The following is a 25331-nucleotide window of genomic DNA, read 5'->3' on the forward strand; positions in this document are numbered from 1 at the left end:
ATTGACAGGTGACTGGATAAAGAAGTTGTGGTATATATACATATAATGGAATACTACTAGGCCATAAAAAGAGTAAAATAATGCCATTTGTAGCAACATGGATGGACTTGGAGACTGTCATACTAAGTGAAGTAAGTCAGGCAGAGAAAGAAAAACACCATATGATACTACTTACATGTAGACCCTAAAAAAAAGACTCAAATGAACTTATTTTCAAAACAGAAACAGACTCACAGACATAGAAAACAAACTTATAGTTGCCAGGGGGGAAAAGAGGTGGGGGAGAGATCAATTGGGTGTTTGGGATTTGTAGATACTAACTACTACATATAAAACAGATAAACAACAAGGTCCTGCTGTATAGCACATGGAACTATATTCAATGCCTTGTAATGGCCTATAACGAAAAATAATATGAAAAGGAATATGTATTTATTTATTGTGTAAATGAGTCACTATGCTGTATGTCAGAAATTAACACAACATTGTAAATTGACTATACTTCAATTTTTAAAAAGTGGTGTATACTAAAGGACTAATATTTAATAAAATGATAATTTTTACCATTTCAAAAAAAAAGTATATGGGAGGATATGGGGTGGGGGAAACCCAAAACTGATTAGTACCACATTATGTCTTTGATTAAATTTTAGTGGTAAAATCATTATTTAACAACTTATATTTGTTTCATAGATAAAGTCTTTCAAAACACGGTGGTATGCACTGGGTGGGCTGGCAGGCTGCTCAGACATGGCCCCCAAGGGCCCCGTGTCTGCTTAAGTCACCCCAGCATAGCTCCTCAACAGCTTAGATTTCGAACATCAGCATGGCCGGGTGTCTCTCTGTGCTTCAGTGGGCAAGCTGGAGCTTTGGGCCCAACCTGACCTCAGAAACTCATAAGCTGGGCAGACCTAAGCAAGTTTAGTTTAGTTTTGTCTTTTTTAAAAGATTTATGGGTCTCCATTTTCTCGTTTGTAAAATAAGGACTTTTCATACCTCATCAGATTGTCATGAGGATTAAATGAGTTAATTCATGTACAGTGCTTAGAATAATGCTTGGAACATAGTACCCAGTAAATTATTATTCTTGGATCAAGCCAAGGGATTCTGTCTTACACTGCTGAAACTTAGAAGAGACTGATGTATAAACCAGATGTCAGTTTATTAATTTATCACTAGAAATATAGCCAACAGGGGGCCTGAAAATCCATCTTTACTGGTCAGTACATTCTTTTTGGGTGAGAAAGGCCACACAAACCAAGTCACAAGCCAAAGAAACCAGATGGGGTGGAATGGAGTCAGGGAGTTAGTGGATGGAACTGAGGGGCCAGTGGTGTCAAGCTCTGATGGACTAAGGCACTCAGTGCTGCTGAAGGGCAAGACCTTCTAAAGGGACAAGTCACAAGACAGAGTCAGCCATCTCTCAGGCTGGTCTGGGGACCCAATGACCAATGCTTGGTCTCTCACACCCTCCCCCCTGCATTGCAGGATTCTGGCCTTCTTGATTTGAACCACATTTAGTGTGCTCTTCCAGTAACTTGTGTTCTTCTCTAGCTAAAGGTACCCTTTAAAGAACTCTGCTGGGTCTTAAATGTACCAACCCTGAGACACACATTCACCAGCAAACCACAACCTCTTGAATGACTTCTACATCTCGCCACTGTTTGCTGGTTCTTATTAGTTTTACAATAAGACAACTCTACTTCCAAGTTCTGGGCATGCCATACCTATGTTCTTACTGCAGAGTTCATGCGGGAGGAAGAATAAGAAATCTGTGGTGGTGAGAAGGTTCAGTATGACTATGCTCAAAGGCCTCTAGCAGTCAAGAAAAACCTAGACTCCTACACTGATGGAGAGTCACTAGCTAGGAACAAAGTATTGAATGATGGAACAGACTCAGTATAAAATATTCATAAAGAACTAGAGGAGATAAGTATGTCTGTGTATAGAAGAATTCAAAGAAAATATCGCTGCAGTGGGAAAAGAATCCAAGAAGGGGTCCCTTCTAGGCCCTAGGAACAAAAGAGGAGGTGTGGGTACCTGTCTATTTAGTTGAGGCACCAGGACTAAACTTTCAGCCGCAAGGCATTGTAAGCAATGTCTCACTAAAAATCAGTAAAGCAGTGAAGGGCACAACAAATACTAATAATCATAATGGCTAACAATTATGGAACTACTAGGAACCATAAGAGTTTTGCTTGTATTATCTGATTTAATATTCACCATTACCTTACCATTGGTCTATAACGATGATTATTCTTCACATTTTACAGATAAGGAAACCGAGGCACTGAGAGGCTTAATTTGCTGAGATCACACAGCTATTAGATAATAGAATCCAGACTCAAATACAGTTCTGATTCCAGAGCTAGCTCCCTAATTTAAAAGTTTAAAACAGGTTATAGTCAGTCCCCCTCATTCTGGGTTCAACATACTTTCTTAAAAGGACGGGAGGGCACATGACCCTGGGTATGCTCACCCGTATGTGTGACAGGAGTCACCCATTGTATGAACAGCTATGGAACAAAGTTGAGAACAGTCTAAATGGAAAGAAGTAAGAAGGCTGGGGACCCAGACACCTTGGTTCTTGCCCCATATCTGCATGCACAGAGCTATCTGAACCTAAGCAAGACACTTAACATCTTTCAGCTTCAAGCTTCTGTTTTACTAAATGGGAATAACTCAGCAGGAGCCACATATCACAAGATTATTGAGAAGACCAAAAAAGAACATTTGTGAAAGCATTCCTCAGTGTTAAGAATGCAGTAGCATGGGTTGACAAATATTTATTCTAATTTAGGGTTTCAAAGTTCTCTCCACATACAGTACAGCAGAAATCACTTCCAAACCACCCGTTTATTTAACATAAAGAAAAGGGAAACCTAGAATTACTGACAGGGCACAATCTATACATGTTATTAGAATGGGCTTAAATTGCATGGTGATTTCTGCCTCACCCCATGCAACTCAGCAGGTGCCAGGCAGAGTCTCATGCTGTTTTCCTGCATTTGTGCTTGCAGATACCCAGCCCAGCAGATGAGGGCTGTGGGGTGCACTCCTCGGGCCATCATCTTGATGATGGCCTGGAGTGTGTGTGTGTGTGCAGGTGCCAGTCTGTCTCCAGAGTAGGCTCCCAGCTGCTCTCCCACCACTCCTTCCATGAAATGACACCCTTGGATCCATGGCACTTCACAGTTTACAAAAAAATGTAGTCAGTTTACACAGGACCTTGTCTCATTTAATCCCTCCTGCTAACCAAGAAGGGGGCAAGACAAATTTATGTCATGCCCATTTTATGCATAAGGATAATTTACTCAGGAGAGGTTGATTTGCCTAAAACACAGTCCAGTGGCAGAACTGGGCTAATCCCAGTGCGTGACTCTTCCACTGTACCACGTTTTTAATTGTTTAATGAACAGCTATTCACTGAGCATCTAGTATGTGCCAGCCACTGTGCCAGGTACTTCTACTCATCAGCTTGCTCTCCTGAGAGAAGCTTGTTCAAATCCTTCACCTCCCACCCTCCATCCCATGTAATAGATGAGTTTTAAGTGATGGGATTAACCAACCCTCACTATTCAGCACATGGCACTAGGGGCTGAGCAGTAGACAGTGTGACCAGAGCTGTGCTCTAGAGCCAGACTGTCCTAAATCCCTCCATGCCAACTCCATTTACTTGTCTATAAAGTGGGGATAGTAACCGGGCCAGTTCGTAGGGTTGTGAGGATTGACGTGGTGCAGGTGAAGCATTTTCTACAGTGCCTGCTACGTAACAAGAGCCCAATAACTATCAACTGTCATTATTCCCTTAACATTGTCTTGAAAGAAAACAAGGCGACGTTTAAAAACAAATGAAAACTGGCCCCTTTAATCTGTCTTATGTCCCAAAGCTTTCAAGACTTTGGCCCAGAAAAAGGGGTCCTCCCTCCTTTAGGCAGAGCTCACATGCCCTTGCTGAGCCTGCACCCCATCCTCCAAAGTCTCACCTCCACCTCCGCCGTTCTGACCCCATGTCCTCAGAGCTGGATTTTGGTCATGGCCCCCTTGTTTCCTGGCCTCTGCACTCTCCTCCAATGTTACTCTCTACTTTTTCTCAAATAATTCCCCCCAAATATTCACTTCTCAAGCTCTTTTACCGAGCACCTCTTTCTGTGCTAGGCACGGTAGTGGCTGCTGTGATGACCTCTCAGGAATGGACTTGCTGCCTGAGCCGTTGAGAGTGCAGACGGCAGCAGCAGGTCCTCAGCGGTCAGCCCATTAGGGCTAACTGCCCCAACTGAAGAAAACTTCCTCTCCCAAGGTCACAGCTCCTTCTGGTGGCAGCCAGCATCCAAAGACTGATCATCTCAGCAGAAAAAAGGCCTGACCCATTGCCTCAACTAAGAACAACTCTGCCAGCCTCAGAAGGTGGGGCTGCCTGAGGCTTTTGTTGGGCCTGCACTGCTGCTCAACTTTCCCTTCTCTCAACTGCTAGGCCCTGATGTTGGTCCCAGGAGCACCCCATAATAAATAGCCTGCATGCTGATGATCTCTTCAAGCTACTTCCCAGAGAACCCAACCTGCAACATGGGCAAAGGATACAAAGATGAGCAAGCCAGGGTCTGGCTTTCAAGGGTATCAAGGCCAAGTGGGAACTACAACCTTAATAATGGCAAGCAGCTTACAGTGAGGGACACACAAAGTGCAGTGAAGCCCACTTGGAGGGGGGTGACACTGAGAGGAGTCTGTCACTCCAGGTTTAGCCAGATTTTGGACCAACTGTTAACCTGCTATGATTTCCCACAGATTCCGCCATCTAGGCTGCATGCTTGGGCTGGTACAGAGCAACGGGGCTCTGAGGCTGTTTGGTTTGCATCTTTGGGTGGACCAGACCTGGCCTGGGGAGTGGCTCTTCGTAGGATATAGTGTTCTAAATGACAAACTAGGCCAGGCCATGGTCAATGAGGGTAAACAGCACCTTCTCTTCTTCTCAGCTAAAATTTGCCTGGAAACCAGGGAGAACTTAGCTAATGTTAGTTTATGTCCAACGAATTTCAAGACAGTTAATTTCACACTGAAATAAACAATTGACTGGCATCTCTGAGCACCCTGTAGATTGTTATTGGTAAGACCCATGATCTCACTGCACGCCTGCACTCTGCCCCCCAGAGGACCAGCCAGGTTGCCTGAAAAGGCATTGGGGAGTGTGGTAAGGCCAGCAGAAGCAGGGAGGCCAGGATTTCAATGAGTTCACACAATGAGGCCTTTCAACCTGGCCAGCTCCTGACTGGCTTTAAGGCCTGACTTTGGCAAGGTAGCTCCAGCTCAGCAGCTGGAAGGACCAGCTTTCCAATGGTTGGGGCTGGACAGGCTCTCCCTAGTCATGTCAGATTCCTCTCTGCTCTTCACCCTGTGCTTTCTGGAATGGAGCTGGCTGACACTGCCATTTCTACCCCTCAAGACAACCATCTTCTGCCAGTTCTCCTTCTCTAACCCCCCAAAGCTCACCTTACACACTTATTATAGGGTCTTTCTTAGCTGCTGCAATTCATTCATCCCAACTTTTACAGGGTGGCAGCATAGGCCTGTATTGTCACATGTACAGGCCCTTATTGAATGAAATCATAAAACTGGAAGCCATCTAGTGTGGCCTCCTACCTGAAGAGCCCTTCTCTAGTGGGCAGCAGGGCTGGACAGTCCCAGAGGCCAGGACGTCACTCTCAGAAGGTAACCTGAACTATTAAGAAAGTTCTTCCTTCCTTTCAGCCAAACTGGCCTACCACTGGAGTCACTCAAGAGAAAATTTACTTTTTCCAAACGATGTTCTCCAAATCACAGAGTGGTCACACAAGAATCGCTTTGAGTGCTTATGTATTATGCCGAGGAGGTGTTCAGAAAGGTCAATTTGTTGTGGTTACCCAGCTAATGTTGGTGACCCCTTTCACTACCAGTAATAGAGCTGGCATTTGATCGCAGATCCAACTCCAGGGCTCTTCATACACAAAGTCACCTCCAAAGAAGCAGATTCTATGTCACAGAACCCTTCAGCTGCACTTCCAGGGACCCTAAAGATTGGGAGAACTCATATAGGGACCACAAGCTGGTGAAGGGTGAGAGGGCCTGAGAATGTGGCAAACAGGCAGGCCCACACCCTACACCAGGTGGCTTCGACTATCTGAGGTTGGAAGAGAGTGGCAGGGCTGAGAAAAGGCTCTCAGAGCTGTGAGGGTGCACGTGGCCACAGATGTGCCTGTAAGAATGCCTCCTCTGGACTCCTGAGGGAGGCTGAGGAGGCAGGAAGATTAATGACCCTGCTGCTGGCTTCAGAGTCCATCAGTCCAGAGCCTTCCCAGCATTATTCTGCTTTACCCCCAACACAGGTTATGTCCTCCCCAGCTGTATCCATAGTACCACAGTGCCCTGTTAAGACTCCTTGCTTGAGTTCTGCGATGACAGTTCTCCATGAAGCCAACAAGTTCCTTCTGTTGATGCTGGTTTCTCCAATGCCATTAAGAGAAAAACAACCTCTCTACTTTAGTGTCTTCTATACAACAATTACATACAGCAGCCGAGTATCCAAAAAATAATATTTATAAATCTTACTACTTCTGTTAAACAGCTCCTCTGCTTTTAAATATTGTTTAGTTTGAAACAAAAGTGTTCTCTTTCTTCACCTTAGACCTCATTCTCAAGTCCCTACTTTCCAGGCTCCTCCCACATGGTTAAAGTAAAAATAAAGAACATGAAACCACCCAAGCAAAATGGAGACAAACACTGTTTCTCAGTTTCTCTTTAGCCTTGAAGGGTCCACACCAGAGAAACAGAGTGAGCCTGGGCCGGGGAGAACAGCACTGCAGTGATGTAATACACTGCCCTTTATTTCACCAGCTCCAACCACTATAAGGCCAAGCCCCTGTGGCTTTAATGACATCTCTGCCCAGGGGCAAGGCTGATGCTGCTATGGCCTCCTCAGTATGACTGACAAAGTGTCACAGGAAAATGCCAAATCAGGGAGTCCACACTCCTTAACAGTGGGCAAACACTGAAGCCCTGTCAGGGAGCAGCACAGTTGAGGCAAGGAAGATGCACGGAGATTTAATTTACACAGCAGCCACTCAGGACCCAGTTGCAGCTGGGGCAGTGGCAAGGATCTAAAATCCCAGAGGGCACCCCCTACTCCTTTTCCCTTGGAAGACCAGTCCTCAAAAACCCTTAGATAGGGCTCCCTGGGTTGCACAGAGGATGCTCCAGTCAAAAGGAGAGTCTGGGAATAAGGCTGTCCCCAAAGTTGGGGGAAGTCTATGGCCCAGAGATGGTTGCCTATGTGATGTCCCAGGGGTCTGAGAGACCAGTCCATGTCCTGGGCACAGTCCTCAGCCTGGTGGCCCTAGAGGAAGCCCTCATGGCGGAACTGTTCCTGGAGAAGGGCGCGGTACTGATCAAATCCCCCCTCGACCCGGGTGACTCCACCTCCTTCGCACACCCACAACTCCCGGCACACCATCCGGATGAAGCGCTCGTCATGGGATACCAGAATCACACCACCCTGAAAGACAGAAGACCAGGGTGCACTCAGAGGAGCCCAAAGGGGTGCTGAGGCCTGGGGAAGAGTGGGCAATGTGAAGGCACACTCACCCTGAAATTGTTGAGAGCACGGCCCAGAGCTTCAATTGTCTCCATATCCAGGTGGTTTGTGGGTTCATCCAGAATGTAGAAGTTGGGGCTGGAAGGCAGAACCCAGGAAGGTTGGCAGTTAAGAGTGTTGGGAGAAAATAAACTCCGATATGAAGGCAAGACAATCATTTCTATCAGGTAAGAGCGGGAAAGGGGAGGGCAAAGCTCTAGAAAATGACGCCTCACCAGGGCATGGTCATCTGAGCAAAGGCCACTCGGCTCTTCTGGCCCCCAGACAAGCTGGCAACAGGGCGCACAGCCAGTTCTCCAGAGATGCCATACCGGCCCAGCTGGTGACGGTACTCCTCCTCAGGCCGTCCTGGAACAGGCCCCACCCCACCATGTGGGTTCTTGGCCCAAACTCACTCCCTTCACCTTCCCCTCAGTCCCAACCCAATGCCCTACGCCTAGACTTGGTGGACTGTTGAGCAACCAAAGGTAGGCCTAACTGTAGGCATTCAGGCCGGGCCCCCTTTCCTCAACTCAAATCCATAACGCACCAGGGAACTTGCGTGCCAGCAGTTCCACAGCACTGACATTCAGGTCCAGCTGCTCCACGTGGTGCTGGCTGAAATAGCCAATCTTCAGATTCCTGCAGGCAGAAGTGAAGGCGGAGAGAGGGGAGAGAAGGCAATGACCATAAAGGAGTGCAGTTACAGCATATGATTGGTTGGAGAATGGAGGTGTGGGCCCCACCTGTGAGCATGTCTGATCCCCCGAACAGGAGCTAGGTCCCCCAGAAGCAGCTTCAGCATGGTAGACTTCCCAGCTCCATTCTCCCCAACCTGTAAGAAGAAACACAAGAAGGTAGACAGCATATGTGTGCAGGATACAGAAGGGAAGGAGATGAGAATGAATCCCGGTAGTCCCAGTAACTCCAACAACTAAAAAAAAATTTTTAAGGAACTGTAGAGAAAAATGAAGGAAGTAGTAAAGATGTAAAGGGTGTCAATATCCAAGTATCCACTAAGTACAGAGGAATTAACTCTTCCAATAACCAAGTGAGGTAGACATTATCTCCATTTTAAGGATGAGGAAGTAACCAAGCTAGGAAATAGTTAGAATCTGAAGTCTGACCCTGAAGCCCATATTCTCCCCTCTACATTCCATGGTTCCAGAGCTGAGACCAATAAGACAAAGTACTGTTCTGAGTATTCACAAAATACCACATGGCAGGCTCTTCATCTATGCTGCAGAGCAGCCCTGTGAGGCTGCAGGAGGGGGCTAGTATAAACACAGCAAAGTCCTTGGCCCGGGCACTGACTCCTGCTCCTTGGGACCTCCTCCCTTTGTAGCCCCAGAATCTGGGCCAATCCACATCATGTATTGGGGTGGGAGAGTCCAGTCCCAGCTCATGGAACAGAGAAACAGCAACCATACCACACAGATGCGGGATTCAAGATCAGCAGAGATGGAGAGACGGCTGAAGATGACGTGCTTAGGATCATAGTAGAAATCCACCTCATCTAGTTGCAGAATTGGTGGTGAGAATTTCTCAAACCCATCAGGGAACCTGCAGGTGGGGATGGGGAGCATGAGGGTGGCCAGAAACAAGAGCTTCCCCACCTGCCCCTCTGGCCCAGCACTCACTTCATCACTACCTCCAACTCCTTGTCCACGGGTTTCAGCTCCGGTCTGAGGAGAGAGGGGAAGACTAGATATATGACTTTAAAAAGTAACTGTTCTTGTCACACAAGTAATATATATGCTACAAAAATAGGATTATCCTTTTTGTAGTTTTTTGTCCTCTCAATTAATATACTCTGATATGTGTTTCAAGGTCACAAAATCCTATGCTTTATGATTTTATGTTCCCCTACCACTAGCACATCTAGAAATGTTTCAAGATTAAACCTCCAGGGGGAGGGATATAGCTCAGTGGTGGAGTGCATGTTTAGCATGCACAAGATCCTGGGTTCAATCCAGTACTTCCATTAAAAATAAATAAGTAAATAAAAGATTAATAAGCCTCCGATGCTCTCCTGGGTATATAGCTGAAAACTGAAGACACTAATTCAAAAGGATACAAGCACCCCCAAAAAACCCGAACAAACAAAAAAGGATACAAGCACCCCAATGTTCACAGCAGCCTTATTTACAATAGCTAAGACATGGAAGCAACCTAAGTGTCCACATCAGATGAATGCGTAAAGATACGGTGTATATATATGTGTGTGCGCGCGTGCACGTGTGTGTGTGTGTGCAGGCGATGGATAAACTGGAATTCTCATACATTGCTGGTAGGAATGTAAAACAGTGCAGCTGCTTTAAAAAAGTTTGAAGTTCCTCAAAAATTTAAACGTAGAATTACCATGTAACCTAGCAATTTCACTCCGAGGTATGTACCCAAGAGAATAGAAAACGTATGTCCATACAAAAACTTATACACAAATGTTCACAACATTATTCAAAAGAGCCAAAAAGGGGAAACAATCCAAATGTCCACCAACTGATGAATCGATAAACAAATGTGGAATATCCATACAATGGAATATTATCTGGTCATTAGAGGAATGAAGTACTAATTCATGCTACAACATGGATGAACCTCAAAAACATGGTGCTAAGCAAAAGAAACCAGACACATTTATGATTCCATTATATGAAATACCTAGAATAAGCAAATATATAGAGACAGAAAGAAGTCTGGTGGTTGCCTAGGCCTAGGGGCAAGATTAACTCTCCAAGAGCAGTATAGAATACTCTGCTTTCCTGCAGGGGATGAAGCTAAGGTTGGTTTCTAGAAAGGGGAGACCTAGAATGGCAGGGCAAGGAGTGGCCTGCAAAATGAGGGAAGAAATTAAAAGAAGAGGAGTTAGGGCCTTGTCAAGGACACGGTACTCACAGCTTCTCCAGCATCTTGAGCTTACTCTGCACTTGAGAGGCTCTGTTTGCGTTGTAGCGAAACCGGTCAATGAAGACCTACAAGTGGATGAGTTCAGGCATAGTCAGGCTCCCTCACCCCACAACTCTAACACCCATGGAAAGGGGTGGGCCCCTAGCCCTGCCTTTTCCCACACCTGGATATGCTGGCGATACTGCTGCTGGGCCTCATATTCACGCTGCTGATTGAGCAGCCGCTCCTGCTTGCTCTTGATGAAGGTCTCAAAGTCTCCACGGTAACCATCTAGCCGCTGGCTATGCAGGTGGATAATGTCTGTGGCTATGGCATTCAGGAAGTTGCGGTCATGGGAGACAACCAGGATGGTAGAGGGCCATGTCTGGGGGGGGGGGTGTCACAGGATGGCAGGCCCAGTTTGGGAGGGCAGTCAGCTCCCAAACCCTAGCAGCCTCGGAAGCAGGCCTTCCCCAGACCTACTCCAGCACCTGGAGACACTCACCTGCAGGTAGTTCTCCAGCCACAGGATGGCCCTTACATCCAGCATGTTTGTGGGTTCTGGAAAAGTGGTGAGGACACATTGGGATTGAAGGACTAGAGAACTAGAAATTTGGATGATGCCACCCTTCTGCACCCTGCACCCCAAAGTCAGGGTGCCCCCATTTAGAACTCACCATCTAACAACAGCAGATCTGGCCTATGGAAAAGAAGAATGCACAGCCTGAGGTTCTGGGTTAGCCACTTGTTGCCACCTCCCAGGAGCCAAGTCCATCCTTCACAGTAGCCATACACAGTCCCAGAAGACTCACCTAGCAAACAGAGCCCGGGCCAGGGCCAGTCTCATCCTCCAGCCACCTGAAAACTCCCTAAGAGAGACAGAACCACATCAGGGCAAGTGTTCATGAGAACAGGGGGGGCAGAACCAACAGTGTTCAGAGTCAAGAATGGTAAGAGCCACTCACCGGGTGGGCTGCTGCTGCATTTTAGGGGTAAAGCCAAGCCCAGCAAGAATGACTGATGCCCTAGGAATGAAGAAATTGAGGAACCTGGTTGGAACAGGTAACAGAAGGGAGAGAGGAAATCTAAAGGAAGGAAGGGGGATTTTAAATACCTGGCAGGGGCTTTGTCAGCTTCAATCTCTTCCAGTTTGGCATAGATTTCTGCGAGCTGTGCAGCTTCTGAGCCCTCAGCCCTAGAATGAGGGGACAGCAATCAGCCTGAGTGGGGGCAGTCTACAAGTTTATCCTGTACCCCAGGATGGCTGGAAAGTAGGCCACTGGCTGCCCTGTTGCCAGGACAGGAACAGAGTAGAGGAAGGACTTGCTCATAGCAGTGAGCACAACGGGTACTGTGGCAGGAACAAGGGATTTACAGCCCCACAGCACCAAGTTCTAAGATGCGCTGCTTAATAGGCTGGGCATACGAACTGTGAATTGTGCCAGCATGGCAGTCACTCTGTGAAGCACAGCTGCAGCTGGTCATTCCCTCGCCCGGAGCCCTCACCTGCCGGCAGCAACCTGGGCACTGAGCTCCCGCTCCTGCCGTAGGAGATCTTCTCGCACGGTGTCACTCTCCAGCACACTCTGTAGGGCAGGGGTGTCATCTCCAGCAACCTCCTGCTCTACATGCAGGAGGGAAATGTGGGCTGGAACCCGCAGGCTCCGGGTGGCCAGCATCTTCAGCAGCGTTGTCTTTCCCAGCCCATTCCGACCCACCAGCCCATAGCGGCGGCCCCATGCCAGGTTCACATCTGCTCCAGCCAGCAGTACCCTGCAGGGGTAGTAGGAAAAAGACAAAGGATGATCTAGAGATATGTGCACAGCAAGTTTAACAACAGAAATCTATTCTTAGTCCCATTCCATCTCTCCAAATTCTCCTTTATTTGGAAAAAGAAAAACATTACTCCACCCCATTGCCACTCCCTCACCTATCGCCAAAAGACACATCAAAGTTCTCAATTCGAACATCGTAGGATTTGTTCTTGCCAGATGATTCCAATCGACTCTCCTTTCTGCTGCCTGCCTGGCTGGCTGATGCCTCTTCCAAGACTCTTTTAAAGGGAGAAATGAATGGCTTTAGCACTCCCAACCACCCTTCCATCCCAGTAGAGACCTCTCTGCTCTCTTCTCAGCCCTTCTCACTAAACTCACAGAGGGTTGCTGGTCTTGAGTGTGTCCTTCTCTGTGCGCTTCTCCTGCTTTGCTTTCAGTCGAGCCTCAGCCTTCTCTAGCTTCTTTGCATCCACTGTCTAAAGATCCAAACATAACCATTTCACCCTAGGGTGTTGGCTCAGAGACTCAGGGAAAGACAATTAGAAATTCCCCAGAAAGATACTCCGGTATTTAGAGACAGTCAACTCCCACCCTCACCATAGACACAGCCCCCTCCCTTTCTTTCTCCTCCCCCTCCTCACCGAGGACTGTTCTCTCTTTAGCAGTCCTGGAAGTTTGGTGCCATAGTCTGTAAGCGATAAGAAAAGCAGTCACCTTCTCCCTGAGGGAAGGGAAACTAACACTCTGAGTGGCTAATATGAAACCAGACTGAGACACATTTAAAGGAAAGCCCTACAAATCCTGTAGATAGGTTATCATCCTCCCAACACTTCAAAACAAAACAAAAACCCAACTCACAGATTAAGGATACAAAGGCTGAAGCAGATAAGCAACTTTTACAAGATCATGTAGCTGATTAGTAAGTCACAAAATTGGGGATAGAACCGAAGTCTGTTCAGCTCCAAGGCCCATATGCTTCCTACCATACCCAAGAGCTTGGAGAACTCTCCAATCCTAATCTCTTTATTAATGGACTCATTTACCCTCAGTAAAAACATCAACTAGCTCCTATAATCATGTCCTGTGGGAAAGAAGTACCAAGAGTCCTGAGCTCCAGGGGGCAGGTGGCTAACGGGTGCAGGCTGAGGAAATGACAGAGGGCAGCTCTCTCTCACCGTAGTTCTCTGTTATCTTTGACAACTGGATGGGGGCGTCTAGTAGCATCTGGCTGTTTCTCTGGCTCTGTGGCTCAGTCCTTGAGAGTAGGGATAGAAAGCAAAGAGTTAGGAGTTGAAGGAAAAGCTCTATGGTCATCAGATCTTCCCCTCACGCCTTGTCTCCTGACCGTCCGCCCTCGCATCGCCCCCACGAATCCCCCTGCCCTGACACGTACAGGCGTAGAGTGTTGTACATGCGCTGGCACACGGCCCTGATGGCCGCGTCATCTTTGCTGTCTCCGGACACCTCTTGCAACAATTCCCCCACAGCTTCCACCAGGTCATCCACAGACTCGAAGTCGGCGCTGCCGCTATGCAAGACGCCTAGGCCAGGCATGGCAAGACGAGGAAGATACCGGGTAGGGTGGACATACAAGCAGTTTTAGTCTCCGAACCGCGGCCCCAAGAGGGGCCCCAAACATAACCAGCCCTCGGGACAAGAGGTCACGCAGAGGAGAGGCCTAGCAGCGGTCCCCAGCACTGCCCTCCCTTAGTCCTTCCCTCTCGACTTCCACTTTGGCATCCCCAGCGCGTTGATTCGGTTCGGCTCACCAGTAACGTAGTCGAAGACCTGTACATCAATTTCGGGGAACTCGCTCCGCAGGATTTCAGCACAAGTCGCCATGTTCCAGTCCGGCTCCCGTCGGCGCAGTCGCCGTGAGACCTCGGGCAAGGCCCGCCCCCTGGTCCCCGAAAGCTCGCTCTTCCTTCCAAAGCGCATGCGTAGTAGTGACGTAAGAAAGGCGCGGAGCGCGCAGAGCCCGGTGGGCAGGGTGAACCGAGTTGGAGGAACCGCACGCTAGCGCCGCTCAGCGTCTTCGCCGGGCCGCACTCTCTGCGCTTGCGCAAGCCTTTCCACTGGAAAATTAGCCACATGTGCGGTTCTCGCTGCCTTCTGGGAGGTGGCTATCCTGAAGGCGGCGAGGGTGGGGTGCAGGGGAGCTCGCGGTTTATCAGGGCGCGAGACAGTGACGGCCCGCCGTGTGGAAACCTTCCGAGAAGGGCGGTTGATAAAATACACTAGCCTCGCTAAGATTCTGTATGCTCCTTTGAGGCACGTCAGCCGGTGCGCGCCCAGCCGAATCCATTTTGGAGCCCGCCTAGGGCTTTGCTGACTCACGCTCGTCCCTGAGCTCTCGGAAGCCCCTGGTGCAGTTCTGTGCGGCCATGGGTCTTGTTCCGGTTTCTTAGGGCCGGCGGGCTGCTATTTCGGTCGGGTGGCCACCTCGCCCGCGACCTGCACTCTATCTTTTCATACTTGACAGCTCAGCGAACCTAAGTGAATTACGCCCTTTGGTCCCTCCACCATCCCGGGGCGCGACCTCACTGACCGCCACAGGGCAAGAAAACCAGATCGACAAGGTCTGTGTAAATTCTTTAGTATTTATTCCCGGCTTACACCCGAAGACTTCACACCCTAAATCTCAGTGACTAAAAGGCTATTGCCTTATTCACTGACTTCCCCAAGTAGAAGTTAGAATTTTCCCAAAATGATGCTACTGTTTCACATTAACGTGAATATTCTTCCAGCCAGGCTTTAAAATTGTCACCAAAAAATCACATCATTATCCATTCATCCTTCTGTCATTGTGAAGAATCAATCCTGATATTTGAAACGACGTTTCAAAAGCTATTAAGCCTCTCACTCTAATAACCATTTTATAGGAAACAGAGGGAAAGAGAAATTCTGACCAGGAAACAACAGAAGAATCTGGTTTCTTCAACAACTCTACAAGAGCTGAGGGAGAACCTGTGGTTTTTAAGATTTAAGAAGAATTCACTAACTATAATGGACCTTATTTGGATCCAGATGTTAAGTTGTGAAAAATTGTATAAGACACTTGGATTAAGCATGAACACAGATTGGATGTAGTATTAAGGAACTGACCATGAGTTGATATAACTGAAGCTGTTGAACAACCATGATAGGACATGGGGGTTCATTATATACTTTCTACCTGCTTATGTTTTAAATTTTCTCTAATAGATTTTTTAGGTTTAAAGAGGCTGAGATCAAGCAAGGGAAAAGAGGCACCTAAGCAGAATATGGAACACTCCCCTCAGGGGTCCACTCACCACACAATTCTTTACAGAGGGGGAGGTATAAAAGGGAGGAATTTTCTAAGAGGCCTGGGGGGGGGGGTGTCAAATCTTTGCTTTTACAACCCACACACTGAAGTCGGGAAGCCCGAGTAACTGGGAAGAGGATGGAATTAAGAGGCGAGTTTCTAAGGATGGCTGGAAAGACCAAAGGTAAACCTTGCTTAATCTATGTTAATTGGAAAAATACCTGCCTAAAGCTGAGGATTATTTTTGGGAAAGAATCTCTTCCCTCAGGGGACTGGGGCTAGGTGGGGCTGCTTGCCCTTGAGGCTATTTTCTCAGAGGAGACAGGAGATCTGGGGCTAACACCTGCCAGGATAAGGGCCTGGGTGGCCCCAAGGGACCTAATAATAGAGATGAGACAAAGGAAGCAAGTTTAGAATAGAAAATTCTACTCAAGGCAGGTGGTGTGAGACAAGGGAGGAGCAGTCCCACCAGATCTCCAACCCACACAGCCCCCACATTGACACTTAGCCAGCAACTCCATTCTACAGAGTTTATTGGGTTTATAACTGGACGAAGTCACACGTGTACAAAACGAAGCTCACACTATCCCAAAGCAGAGTAGGAACTGAGGGCTGGGGATCCATTACTGGCCTTTGGGGGAGCTCCGAGGTGAGGGGCAGCCAACCCTCCCACTCCAGAGAGATGTGGCCACAGGGGAGGGGAGGAGAGGAGCCCAAATGGCTTTGGTCACAGAACTCAGAGCCTGGTATTGGGCCAGGGCAGGCAGATGGATGGAGGGACAGGAGCCTCAGAAACCGCCCTGCCCAGGGAGCCCAGGGAGCCCAGGGACTGCTCCACCAGTCCCGCTCACAATGTGGTTGGTCCAGACCTAGACTCAGGGGCTGGTGCAAAGGGAAGGCAGCAAAGCAAGAGGGAAGAGACATTGACGTGTGGTGGCCAAGGGCACCCAGACCTGTGGAAGAGGGTAGGTGGGGAGGCCTAATGGCAGCTAGCAGCGGGTCTCATAAATGCCGCTGCGGCCAATGTAGCGCACCCATTTGATGACATCATGGTCGCTGTAGTTCAGCTTCGGTTCAAACACCTTCAAGTAGCGCACCTTGAGGCCAGAAGGCGCGAATGGCACCTGAGTAAGGGATAGCTCCAGTTAGGAATGTGGCCTTCCTCTCACAGCCACTCAGGAAAGTTCCAAAGCCCTGCTGCCCTACCTCATCTCTCACGTTTGAATGACTGGGGCCCTGAAAAAAGCTGGGGGGGAGTTGGGGTAGTGAGAGGTCCTCTGAGAGGTTACTAAAGAAAGCATATCCAAAAGTAACTAGCAATCACTTGGGCTTGCAGTCAGGCCCTGCATGTGAAAACTTGAATCAATTCCTTCAATCAGCAGGTGGCAGCAACCAAAGACCTGCCTTAGAACATACTTATCGTACTCAGTATTATGGACTTAAACAGTAAGGTGGAGAAAATTACATGTCTAACATGCACAAAGCAAAGTCAGCCCATTTTCCTGTCTGTAAGTAAGGTTTGTGTCTCATCTGGCATGCAAGCAATCTAAATTTTTCTCAACAACTGTTTTATGACAAGCCAAAAGAAGTCAAAGATTTTTGTCAGTGTGAATAGCAATTTCTTGTAGGAGGCCTGAGTGGGGTAGAAATGGATCTGCGAACTGAAGTCACTTCTCTAGGCCTCAGTTTCCTCATCTGCAAGGTGATAAGATGCAGAGGTTGATTTGAATGTTCTCTAAAGGCTTTCCTAGCACACCCTGCTGTGACTCTACGCCCCTTCTATGCCATACCTCAAAGTTCATGGAAATGGGGGGTCGAGCCCATTTCTTCTTGTCGTTGGTGGGCAGAAGCTCAATCTCAGCACTGATCTGTGATTCCTTCATGCCTGCCATGCGCTTGATCCTGGGAACACAAGGACAATGGGCAGCAAATGCCTCTGGTAGCTTGGAAGAACTTCAAGGTGGGTTGCTCCTTGGTAGGGGAGGCGCAGGGAAGAGAACCAAGGAGCCAGGACAAGGAAATGTGGTGAGGACTCTGATAACTCTTGCTATGAAACGTTGGGTCTGTTATTCCTTCAGCACTGTGGGTTGTGGTCCCTGCTTAGATACATGGCCATTCTATCCCTTGCTCGCTGTCTACAGAGATATTACAAGGGCAAATGGAGAAATGTTAAAGAATCTTGATAAATGCATGCATGCACCCTCGTGCCAGCATGTGCACACTCACACGCAGGTGTAAGGGATGACAACACAAGCAGAGGCTCTTGGAGAACCCTCACAACACACCCTTCACCCCCACCCTCCTCCACATATACACACAGAGGAGTAAATGTGAAACTTAAGAAGGGTACACCAAGGCATCTTGAGCCCTGCTGTGGCCTCATGGGGGAGACTCACTTCCACACGATGGCATTCTCGCTGGCCTTGTACTTGGCCTTCCCCTTCATGCAGATCACCTGCACCCCGCTGGTGTTCAGTGGGGTTGGGATCCTCACCTAGAAGTGACAGACCTGTCAGGGAGCTCTGTCAAGACCTGACATCAGCTGCCTTTATTCCTGGAGACAAGTGCTTCCTCCTCCCCAAGTCCCTTATCCTCACCTCAATCTTCTGAGCCAGTAGTGAGGGCTTGAAGTTGGACTTAATGACCACCTTGACCTCCAGCTTGGTGCGTCCCACTTCCCGCACTAGTGGGATCACTCGGAAAGGAAGGATGATGTCCTTGGTGGTGCGATACCTTTAGGGATGTGAAACCTTTAGGACAGCAGAGCCTGTCCTTCTCCCTCTCCCCACTCTCTGCCAACAGCATCCCCTGCTCCTCACACCCCAATGGCACCTCATGAGCTCAAATTCTCCATCTGGTGGGATGAAGCTGATGCTGCGTTCAGAGTCAAACTTGCTGAGTCGCACACACTGGTGGAAGGTGCAGTCATCAATGGCAATGGATTGCTTCCCGCTGCAAGCAGGGGCAAATGAGCACCTCATTGGTACAGGAGAGTGGCAGGAGAGAGTCGGGCTGGGAGACTTCCCTACCCCCAAAGGCTGCCAGAGCCTAGACGAGGCTTGCACTGTAGTCTATGCAAAGGTGCCAGAATGCAGCTTTCTGACTTGGGGGTCCTTGCCCCAGAGTTATGAATGAGTGGGAGCTTTGCAAGCTCATCATCTCTTGAGAGCTCTGCTGCTTGGAGCCAAGAGATTTCAGGCACACTGGGCAGAGGCCACCAATATGTTCAGAAAAGCCTTGGTCCTAAAGACCAAACAAAGGGGCTTACTCTCTGAGTAGGATGAGGACAATCCCCTCCTCTCTCTTAAACATAGATTTTGAGAGCAACCAGCCAAGCACACCCTTGGGAAGAGGGAGTTTGCATTACTGCAGTAATGAAGTCCAGAAGGAACTTGTGATTCACCAGGCTCTGTTCAGCCCTCCAAGGTCCACCCTCTCCCACCAGTTCCCCCTGCCTCAAGCACCTCTTGCTTGTTTCATCAGCTGTGCCTTTGCCCTGCTTCTCAATGACAATCTTGTCATTCATCCCAAATTTGCACTCGGGCATGCCACTCAGGTAGCTCTTCATCACCACCCGGCCTGACACATGGGCGCTCAGCACCTGCCCTGGTGATGGACAGATAGACAGGAATGGCTGAGTCAGGACCAAGAACTGCCCTGGCCCCCCTTCAGCTTCATCATGAGAGGGCCCTCACCCTGTGGGGACATGAGGAGGTTCACACTCTCCAGCACATCCAGGAAGAGTTCGTTCCGGCGATACTTGATACCCTCCCGCCGCCAGCCAATCTGCCCGGTCACCTGGCTGGTGATCTGGGACTGCTCTTCTTTTGTCTACATGGGGCACAGAGACAAACAGCAAGGCCTCACTCCTCTCTCCTTCAATCTTCTTGTCTCTATCCCCACTCCATTCTCATCCCCCACTTCAAGTCCCCACCTGTGACCCATCTTCCCACACAAGTCCCACTGGGCAGGGCCTGGAGAAAACTGAGCAAAGCTGCAAGGGCGGAAGCTAAGGGAACAGCTTACCTGATGCTGGAGAACACAGGGCCAATATGGTGCCCACGGGAAGCAGCAGAGGAGCGCAGACGGGAAGAGGCAGGCAGAAAAGAAGGAGAAGGCTATGAGGCCTGTATCCTGGAAGAGGGCCCAAGTACTCTCCTCCTGAGAAATACCAGGCCTCCAGAGCAGCCCACGCCCCCCTCCCCCTGCCAAGTGCAGAAGGAAACTGCTTGAGCTATATTCCCAGTAACAGAGATGCTGAGTTGGCAAGCTCCAGGGGTGGGAGAGGGCCACACAGAGCAAAATAAGCCTGCACTCATGGCAGAAGGCTCAGGCCAGCACTTCCTGTCAGGGACAGGCTCATGAGTCAGCTCAAACAAGGCTTGTGGGCCAGCTGGGATGAAGGGAGATTGGGCTCCACCCTGACTATGGCCTGGACAATTCAAGTACCTGGCTCTTGATGCCCTGCTGGGTGATGAAGGTTTTCAGCGCGCCTGTCTCTGAGTTCTGTGGGTAGCCAAAGTCTAGGATCTCTGCAAAAGGAAGGGAGCCATTAGCCCCTAGAAAAAGTTCAAGGCTCCTTTATTCCAATCTCTCCCCTGGCCTGGACATTTCTGGCCAGCATAGCTCCAGAAGAAATTGTAGCATCATCTGCAGCAAAATTTTCTAGCTCTGAGACATTCACTCTAGGATTTTCTTTCATAAGAAAACAATTAAAATGTCATATTTTTTTCAAATAGAGAAAATCAGTAGAAGAGTCACATGGCCAGTGAGTAAGAGGTCAAGAAGCGCCGAGCCCCTAGAAGACAGAGAGATGTTGGGAAAGTGGAAGGGCTCTGCTCACTTAAATCATACCCTACAGAGGAACAGAGATAACAATGCATCCCAAGGGCCCTGTGGTATCTCACTGTCCTCCAGGCTCTGAGGCAGCTTCTGACATGGAAAGCTGGGAGGACAGTGTACCAAGGTCCAAACCATAAAAGTAAGAGGATGAAATGTGCTTAACTGCAGGAGGCCCAGCCACCAAATCCCAGAATCAGGTTCCCAGCCCCTTGAAAGACATTCTGGTCTTCCCCCACCTCCACTTGCTAGCCTATTTCTGTATTCATTTCAGAGCAGCATTTACATCCGGATTTGGAGTGTCCTTGGGGCTCAAAAGACCAGACAATCAGGAAACAAAGTTCAGAGGGCACTGGAGCCTCAGACCTGCTCCCACCTCCAGGCCAGGCCCTATCAGATTCATCCCCACCCTAGACCCACTGCCCTGCCAGCCTCACCATCCAGCAGCTCATATATGAGCACAAAGTTGTTCTTGATGTTCTCTTCGCTGATCTTGCCAAAGTAGGCAGCCATTACGTCACACATCTTATAGAGGAATTCGAAGACCATGGCAGCATTGACATTCTGCTTGGTGACAGCTGCCAGCCAGATGTTGGACCGCTTAACATGGAAGAAACTGGTGCGAGCGATGTTGGTGACAGGGCTGCGCACCTGCTGCCGGGCGTGGATAACATTGACCCGAAAGGCGTCCACTGCATTCCTCCTGAGAGAAAAGGGTACACAAAGGCTGCTAAGTACCCAGGCACAACTCACTCCGTGGGGCTCAACCACAGCTACAAATAGCCACCCACCCCTTTCTGCTGAAGTTTGACACACACTCTAAAGCCAATGCCTAAACTGCTGGAGTGGCTCCCTGCGATTCTTGAGTGGGGGCATGGGAGGAGGGCCAGAGCTAGGCTGATGTCTGAAGGCCAGAAGGGACAGGAAGTCAAGTGGCAATGACAGAAGGGCAGATGTAACCTTAATAAAGTGAGGTCCATCAAGTTGAGGGAGGTACATTCCTGACTCCCAGGCCTGGCCCATTTCCCAACTGCCATCTCTATACCGTCTCTGTAAGCTCCAGGCCCAGATGAGAAAGAGACACTACTTCTCCAGTCTTCCCACAAGTGATCCCACCAGCGGAGAAGGCCAGCTCCCCCAAAAGTTAGACAATGCCAGCATGACTCCAGAGAAGGCTCTAATCTACTGAGGGAAAAGCACTGAGGGACCAGGGAGCTGGGCCACCCAGTCTTGTCCAGGATCCAATTCCAAGGCAAGTTCAGGGAATGAAAAAAGAATGAAGAAAACAATGATGGGGGGCAGGGCCCCCCACCCACCTGTGCCTGGGCGGCAACTTGACAGGCCGCTTACCTATTGCTATGGCAGCCAATGAGATGGGATGAGAGAATGACGCCAGCAAGAAGAGGAGAGTGACAGCAACGAGAGAGAGGATTAGACACACAACACACTGGGGGTGGGGGGCAGCACACACCAGGAGGTGGAAGCAGATGGGCCACAGGCAACGGGTGGAGAGCACAGCAAAACATGCAAGACGTATATGCTCTGGCCTTGGCTTAACCAGGCCCATCCAGGACAGGAGGGGTGTGTGGATGGGTGTAGCCAGCCAGGTTCATGCAAGCCAGCCAGATTCATGCAAGCCAGCCGTTGCCACAACTGTAGCTCATGCCCCACCACCAGCCAATGGACAAACAGCTGCAAAGTCCAGGCTAGCCCGTTAGCCAGTGAGCCAGGAGCCACTGCAGCAGGCCCATTCTCTGTCTATCCTAAGCAATCCAAGAAAAAAAAACAGGGCAGCATGAACCAAAGGAGCCTAATCTCATTATAGCTGCTGAGGCCAGGACAAGTCCCCTCCTTCAGGGAAGAACAGTGGCATGCAGGGTGGGGCAGAATGAGAAGTAAGGCTTCTTGTTAAGAAAGGTCTGAGGGACACAGGACAAGGAGCTGTTCCAGGTCTACTCTGATAGGCCAGAAAGGGGAGCATGGCTTCCCTGCCCTTCCCTCACTGACCCGGAGAGTGCCTCAGAGGAACTGAAAACAGCTGAGTCAGCGGCCCCACTCCTCCTGAAAAAGGGAATGGGAGAGGGTTTGGCAGCCGGGAGAGGCTTTCAAGAGTCCATGGAAGGCTCTCACCATGAGCAAGGCTTTTGAGAGCAAGACTTAGGTGGATTAGTACCTCCAGCTTGACCACTAACTCCACTCACCTGAGACAGATCTCCCTTCTCCTCAAAGAAGGAATCAACCTGCCCAGGCAAAAGTGCTCATCTCCAGCAACCAGGTCTGTCACTAAGGGAAACAGGAGGCAGGAAGGGTAGGAGTTCCAAAGACTGTGGGGGTCCTGCCATTTCACAGGTCCCACTGAGCGGCCAGTACCCCAGACCTAATGGGAACTAGGATGGACTAGCTGAGCTTCCAGGATGCAGCGAGGGGTTGGCAGTCCAAATCAGCCTCTGGTGGAAAGAGATCTGGTCCTGCATGCTGGATAGGAAGGATGGGGGTGGGGGCACAGCCAGGGGACTCACCCGATGTCATCTCGGTAGACCCGGGAGATGAGCACCTCCCCCTTGTGATTATAGATGAATAAGCCTCCAATCATGGCGGCAGCTCAGTCTCCGCGGCCCATCGCTCCGAGAACAGACCTAGGACAGATGGGGGCAGGGTAAGGGAACGCTTCAGAACCCCAGCCAACGTCCCCTGTGGGGCTGTGCAGGTCACTCTGGCTGGGCTTGTTTCCTGATTCAACCCTCCAGCAAGTAGACCCTGCAGCCTTCCCAGGCATGCCCCTCCCCTTAGCCAGTCTCCAGTTCCTGTTTATCCCACGCTGGAAGGGAGAAAGGGAGAGGGACTTAGGCCGAGGATTCTAAGGCCATTTTGACCCTCCCTTTTCTGGGGCTGAGCCCAGAATAGCCCCCTCCCCCTTTCACAATGCTGAGCTCAGCAAGGCCCCTTCCTGTGCAGACTCTCACTCAGGCTCTAGCTGGTGAGTCACTATGAAGGCCTGCCTGTGGCTGCAGGAATGGCGGTAGGAATTACTCCAGTTGGTTCAGGCCTGGGGCCCCCAGGCAAAGCTTTAGAAGCACCCAGTCTCTCAGGCTCCACTACCCTTCTGAGAAGACTGCAGAGCTTGAACCTCCGGCTCTCTAATTCACAGAAGTCTAAACATTCCAGGAAAAGGGTGTGCAGGGTGTGAGGAGGAGAGAAGGGCCTTAGGCCTTGACATGGACGCATGAGTGTGGCTCCAACTTCTCCCAGGCAGTCAGATAAACAGGCAAAAGAATCAAGTAGAAAGGCCCCAGCCCTGACAGTCACTTCAATGACCCAGGCTACTTATCTGTTATTTTTGACCACCTTTTGAAAAGGAAAGCTCCCTCTAAGCTCCTAAGTTAAATAAAAATATAGGCTTTTTGGGGGGGTGGGCAGGGAGGTGTGCAGGTTCATAAAGTTAAGAGATCCTTCCAGCTGAAATTCTGTAACTCCAGACCCACAATATAATTCACTTCTGATCTGAGTGCTTATAAGTAAGAGGCAAAATGCCTGAATTATCCAAATTATTTGGGTCAAACTAATTTAGACTGTTTGTAAGGAGGAAAAGGGTTAATTTAGTTCTAGATTCCCTGGATTAGCCCTGGTGTTAATTTCAGAGAGCAGTTTAGCAGACTTTTCTAAACTAGAAAATAAAAGCTATTACCGTGGCTGTCAAGGTCTCCCAGACTGAGTGAGAGGTCTTTCAAAGTAGTGGACACATCCCATTCCTCAGTCCCAAAGAGACTGGGAGAGGAAGAGCAAAATGGAGGTAAAGAACCAAGTTCACAGGTATCAAGTCGCAGGCAGCGCAGGCAGCTCAGGCACCAGAGAAGCAGAGGTGGGGCCCAGGACAGGAATGAAATATTTAGTTAAGCGATAGACTGGCAGCAACACCCAGGCAGTATACTCAGATGAGCCCACAGCAGTAACAAGGCTGGTGGGGGAGCCTGGAGGAAAGAATTTCCAATATGGAAAAGGTCAAGGCTTTGAAGAGGAAAAATGGCAGGGAGAGATTGACAGTGGTGAATAAGGGCAAGCTGGGGAGACGGAGGCTGCTTTGGGGTTCGGGTGTAGAGGCATGAAGAGGTGGTGGGCTTCTCGCCCTGGGAAGGGAAGACATCATCGTGGGAAGGGAAGACATCATCGTGGGAAAAGATGGTTCCAAAGGGTGCGGGGACTGTCACCGTCTGAGGAAGAGCCTCGGGGTGTTACTCAACTGCAAGGGGGTGCCTCAGGGTGGGGAGCTTGTGACAGTCCAAGAAGGCGGCACATGGGGGTGTCACTGTCCTAGGGGATGGAGGAATTGTCCTTGTCCCGAGAGGAGGAGGCGCCGAGGGGTAGGGGGTTGTCACGATCCCAGGTAGTGGGGAGCCGCGCGGCGTCCCTGCTCTAGGAGGATTCCAGTAGGTCTTTCTCTCATGGGAGGCTCCGGGCGGGTCAGGCGGAGGGCACTGCTCCCCGCCCGTCCTGCAACCGCGCCCCGGGCGCCCCCGCCCCGCCGTCAGCTCCCTCCCGGATCTGAATGCTGAGGCCACTCCTGGGTGTGGGCAGCTTTTCGCGTAGAGCAGTGCAGGGGAGGGCAAAGCTGGGCAGCAGGGCAGGCCGTCCTCCCTCACCCTGTAAGGCCAGATCCCGAGCTCACCTGGTGTCCGCGGCCCTCTGCTCGGCCCGCCCGGCCACTCTCCGGATCCCAAGATGTCCGCCCGCCCCCTGCTCGCCTGCCCGCTGCCTCGGCTTTCACTGCAGTGCCGCGGCTCCGCCCCAGCCTGGGCTGCGCGTGCGCGTCCGCCTCCCGAGCGGACTACAAATCCCGTCAGGCCCTTCGGCTTTCTCGTTTACACTTTTAAGCTGCCTAGATTTAGCAAAACTACAACTACCGACGGCCTTTGAGAACTTTCGAAGGAATAGGTAGTAGTGCCTC

General features: G+C 49.8%; 2 protein-coding genes across 5 annotated transcripts; both read right to left on the reverse strand.

The window, feature by feature from the left end:
* Positions 1–2771: 2771 nt before the first annotated feature.
* On the reverse strand, positions 2772–14193 carry ABCF3 (ATP binding cassette subfamily F member 3). Of its 3 annotated transcripts, XM_006183247.2 has the most exons (21): positions 14034–14193; positions 13658–13805; positions 13440–13519; positions 12906–12952; positions 12643–12740; positions 12420–12542; positions 11996–12262; positions 11604–11684; positions 11455–11514; positions 11302–11358; positions 11167–11189; positions 10995–11050; positions 10674–10874; positions 10499–10575; positions 9244–9288; positions 9034–9166; positions 8350–8438; positions 8154–8245; positions 7840–7972; positions 7615–7702; positions 2772–7525 (listed from the first exon to the last, which is right to left on the reverse strand). In XM_006183247.2, the coding sequence occupies exons 1-21, from the start codon at positions 14104–14106 to the stop codon at positions 7367–7369; spliced, it is 2130 nt and encodes a 709-aa protein (XP_006183309.2). In that variant the 5' UTR covers positions 14107–14193; the 3' UTR covers positions 2772–7366. The 3 variants fall into 3 exon arrangements, with proteins under 3 accessions (XP_006183309.2, XP_032339076.1, XP_032339087.1); XM_032483185.1 differs by lacking the exons at positions 12906–12952; positions 14034–14193 and having other exon boundaries at positions 7062–7525; positions 13658–13697; XM_032483196.1 differs by lacking the exons at positions 12420–12542; positions 12643–12740; positions 12906–12952; positions 13658–13805; positions 14034–14193 and having other exon boundaries at positions 7062–7525; positions 13440–13507.
* A 1873-nt stretch (positions 14194–16066) lies between these two features.
* Positions 16067–25215, reverse strand: AP2M1 (adaptor related protein complex 2 subunit mu 1). 2 transcript variants are annotated; one of them, XM_006183249.3, is made up of 12 exons: positions 25053–25215; positions 22909–23025; positions 20827–21092; positions 20000–20082; positions 19577–19582; positions 19246–19381; positions 19015–19156; positions 18383–18502; positions 18148–18283; positions 17947–18044; positions 17341–17452; positions 16067–16674 (listed from the first exon to the last, which is right to left on the reverse strand). In XM_006183249.3, exons 2-12 carry the CDS (start codon positions 22980–22982, stop codon positions 16540–16542), a joined length of 1308 nt encoding a protein of 435 aa, XP_006183311.1. In that variant the 5' UTR covers positions 22983–23025; positions 25053–25215; the 3' UTR covers positions 16067–16539. The 2 variants fall into 2 exon arrangements, with proteins under 2 accessions (XP_006183311.1, XP_006183312.1); XM_006183250.3 differs by lacking the exon at positions 19577–19582 and having other exon boundaries at positions 25053–25204.
* Positions 25216–25331: the final 116 nt, after the last annotated feature.

Source organism: Camelus ferus, chromosome 1 (assembly GCF_009834535.1).
Source record: "Camelus ferus isolate YT-003-E chromosome 1, BCGSAC_Cfer_1.0, whole genome shotgun sequence".
Lineage (NCBI taxonomy): Eukaryota > Metazoa > Chordata > Mammalia > Artiodactyla > Camelidae > Camelus > Camelus ferus.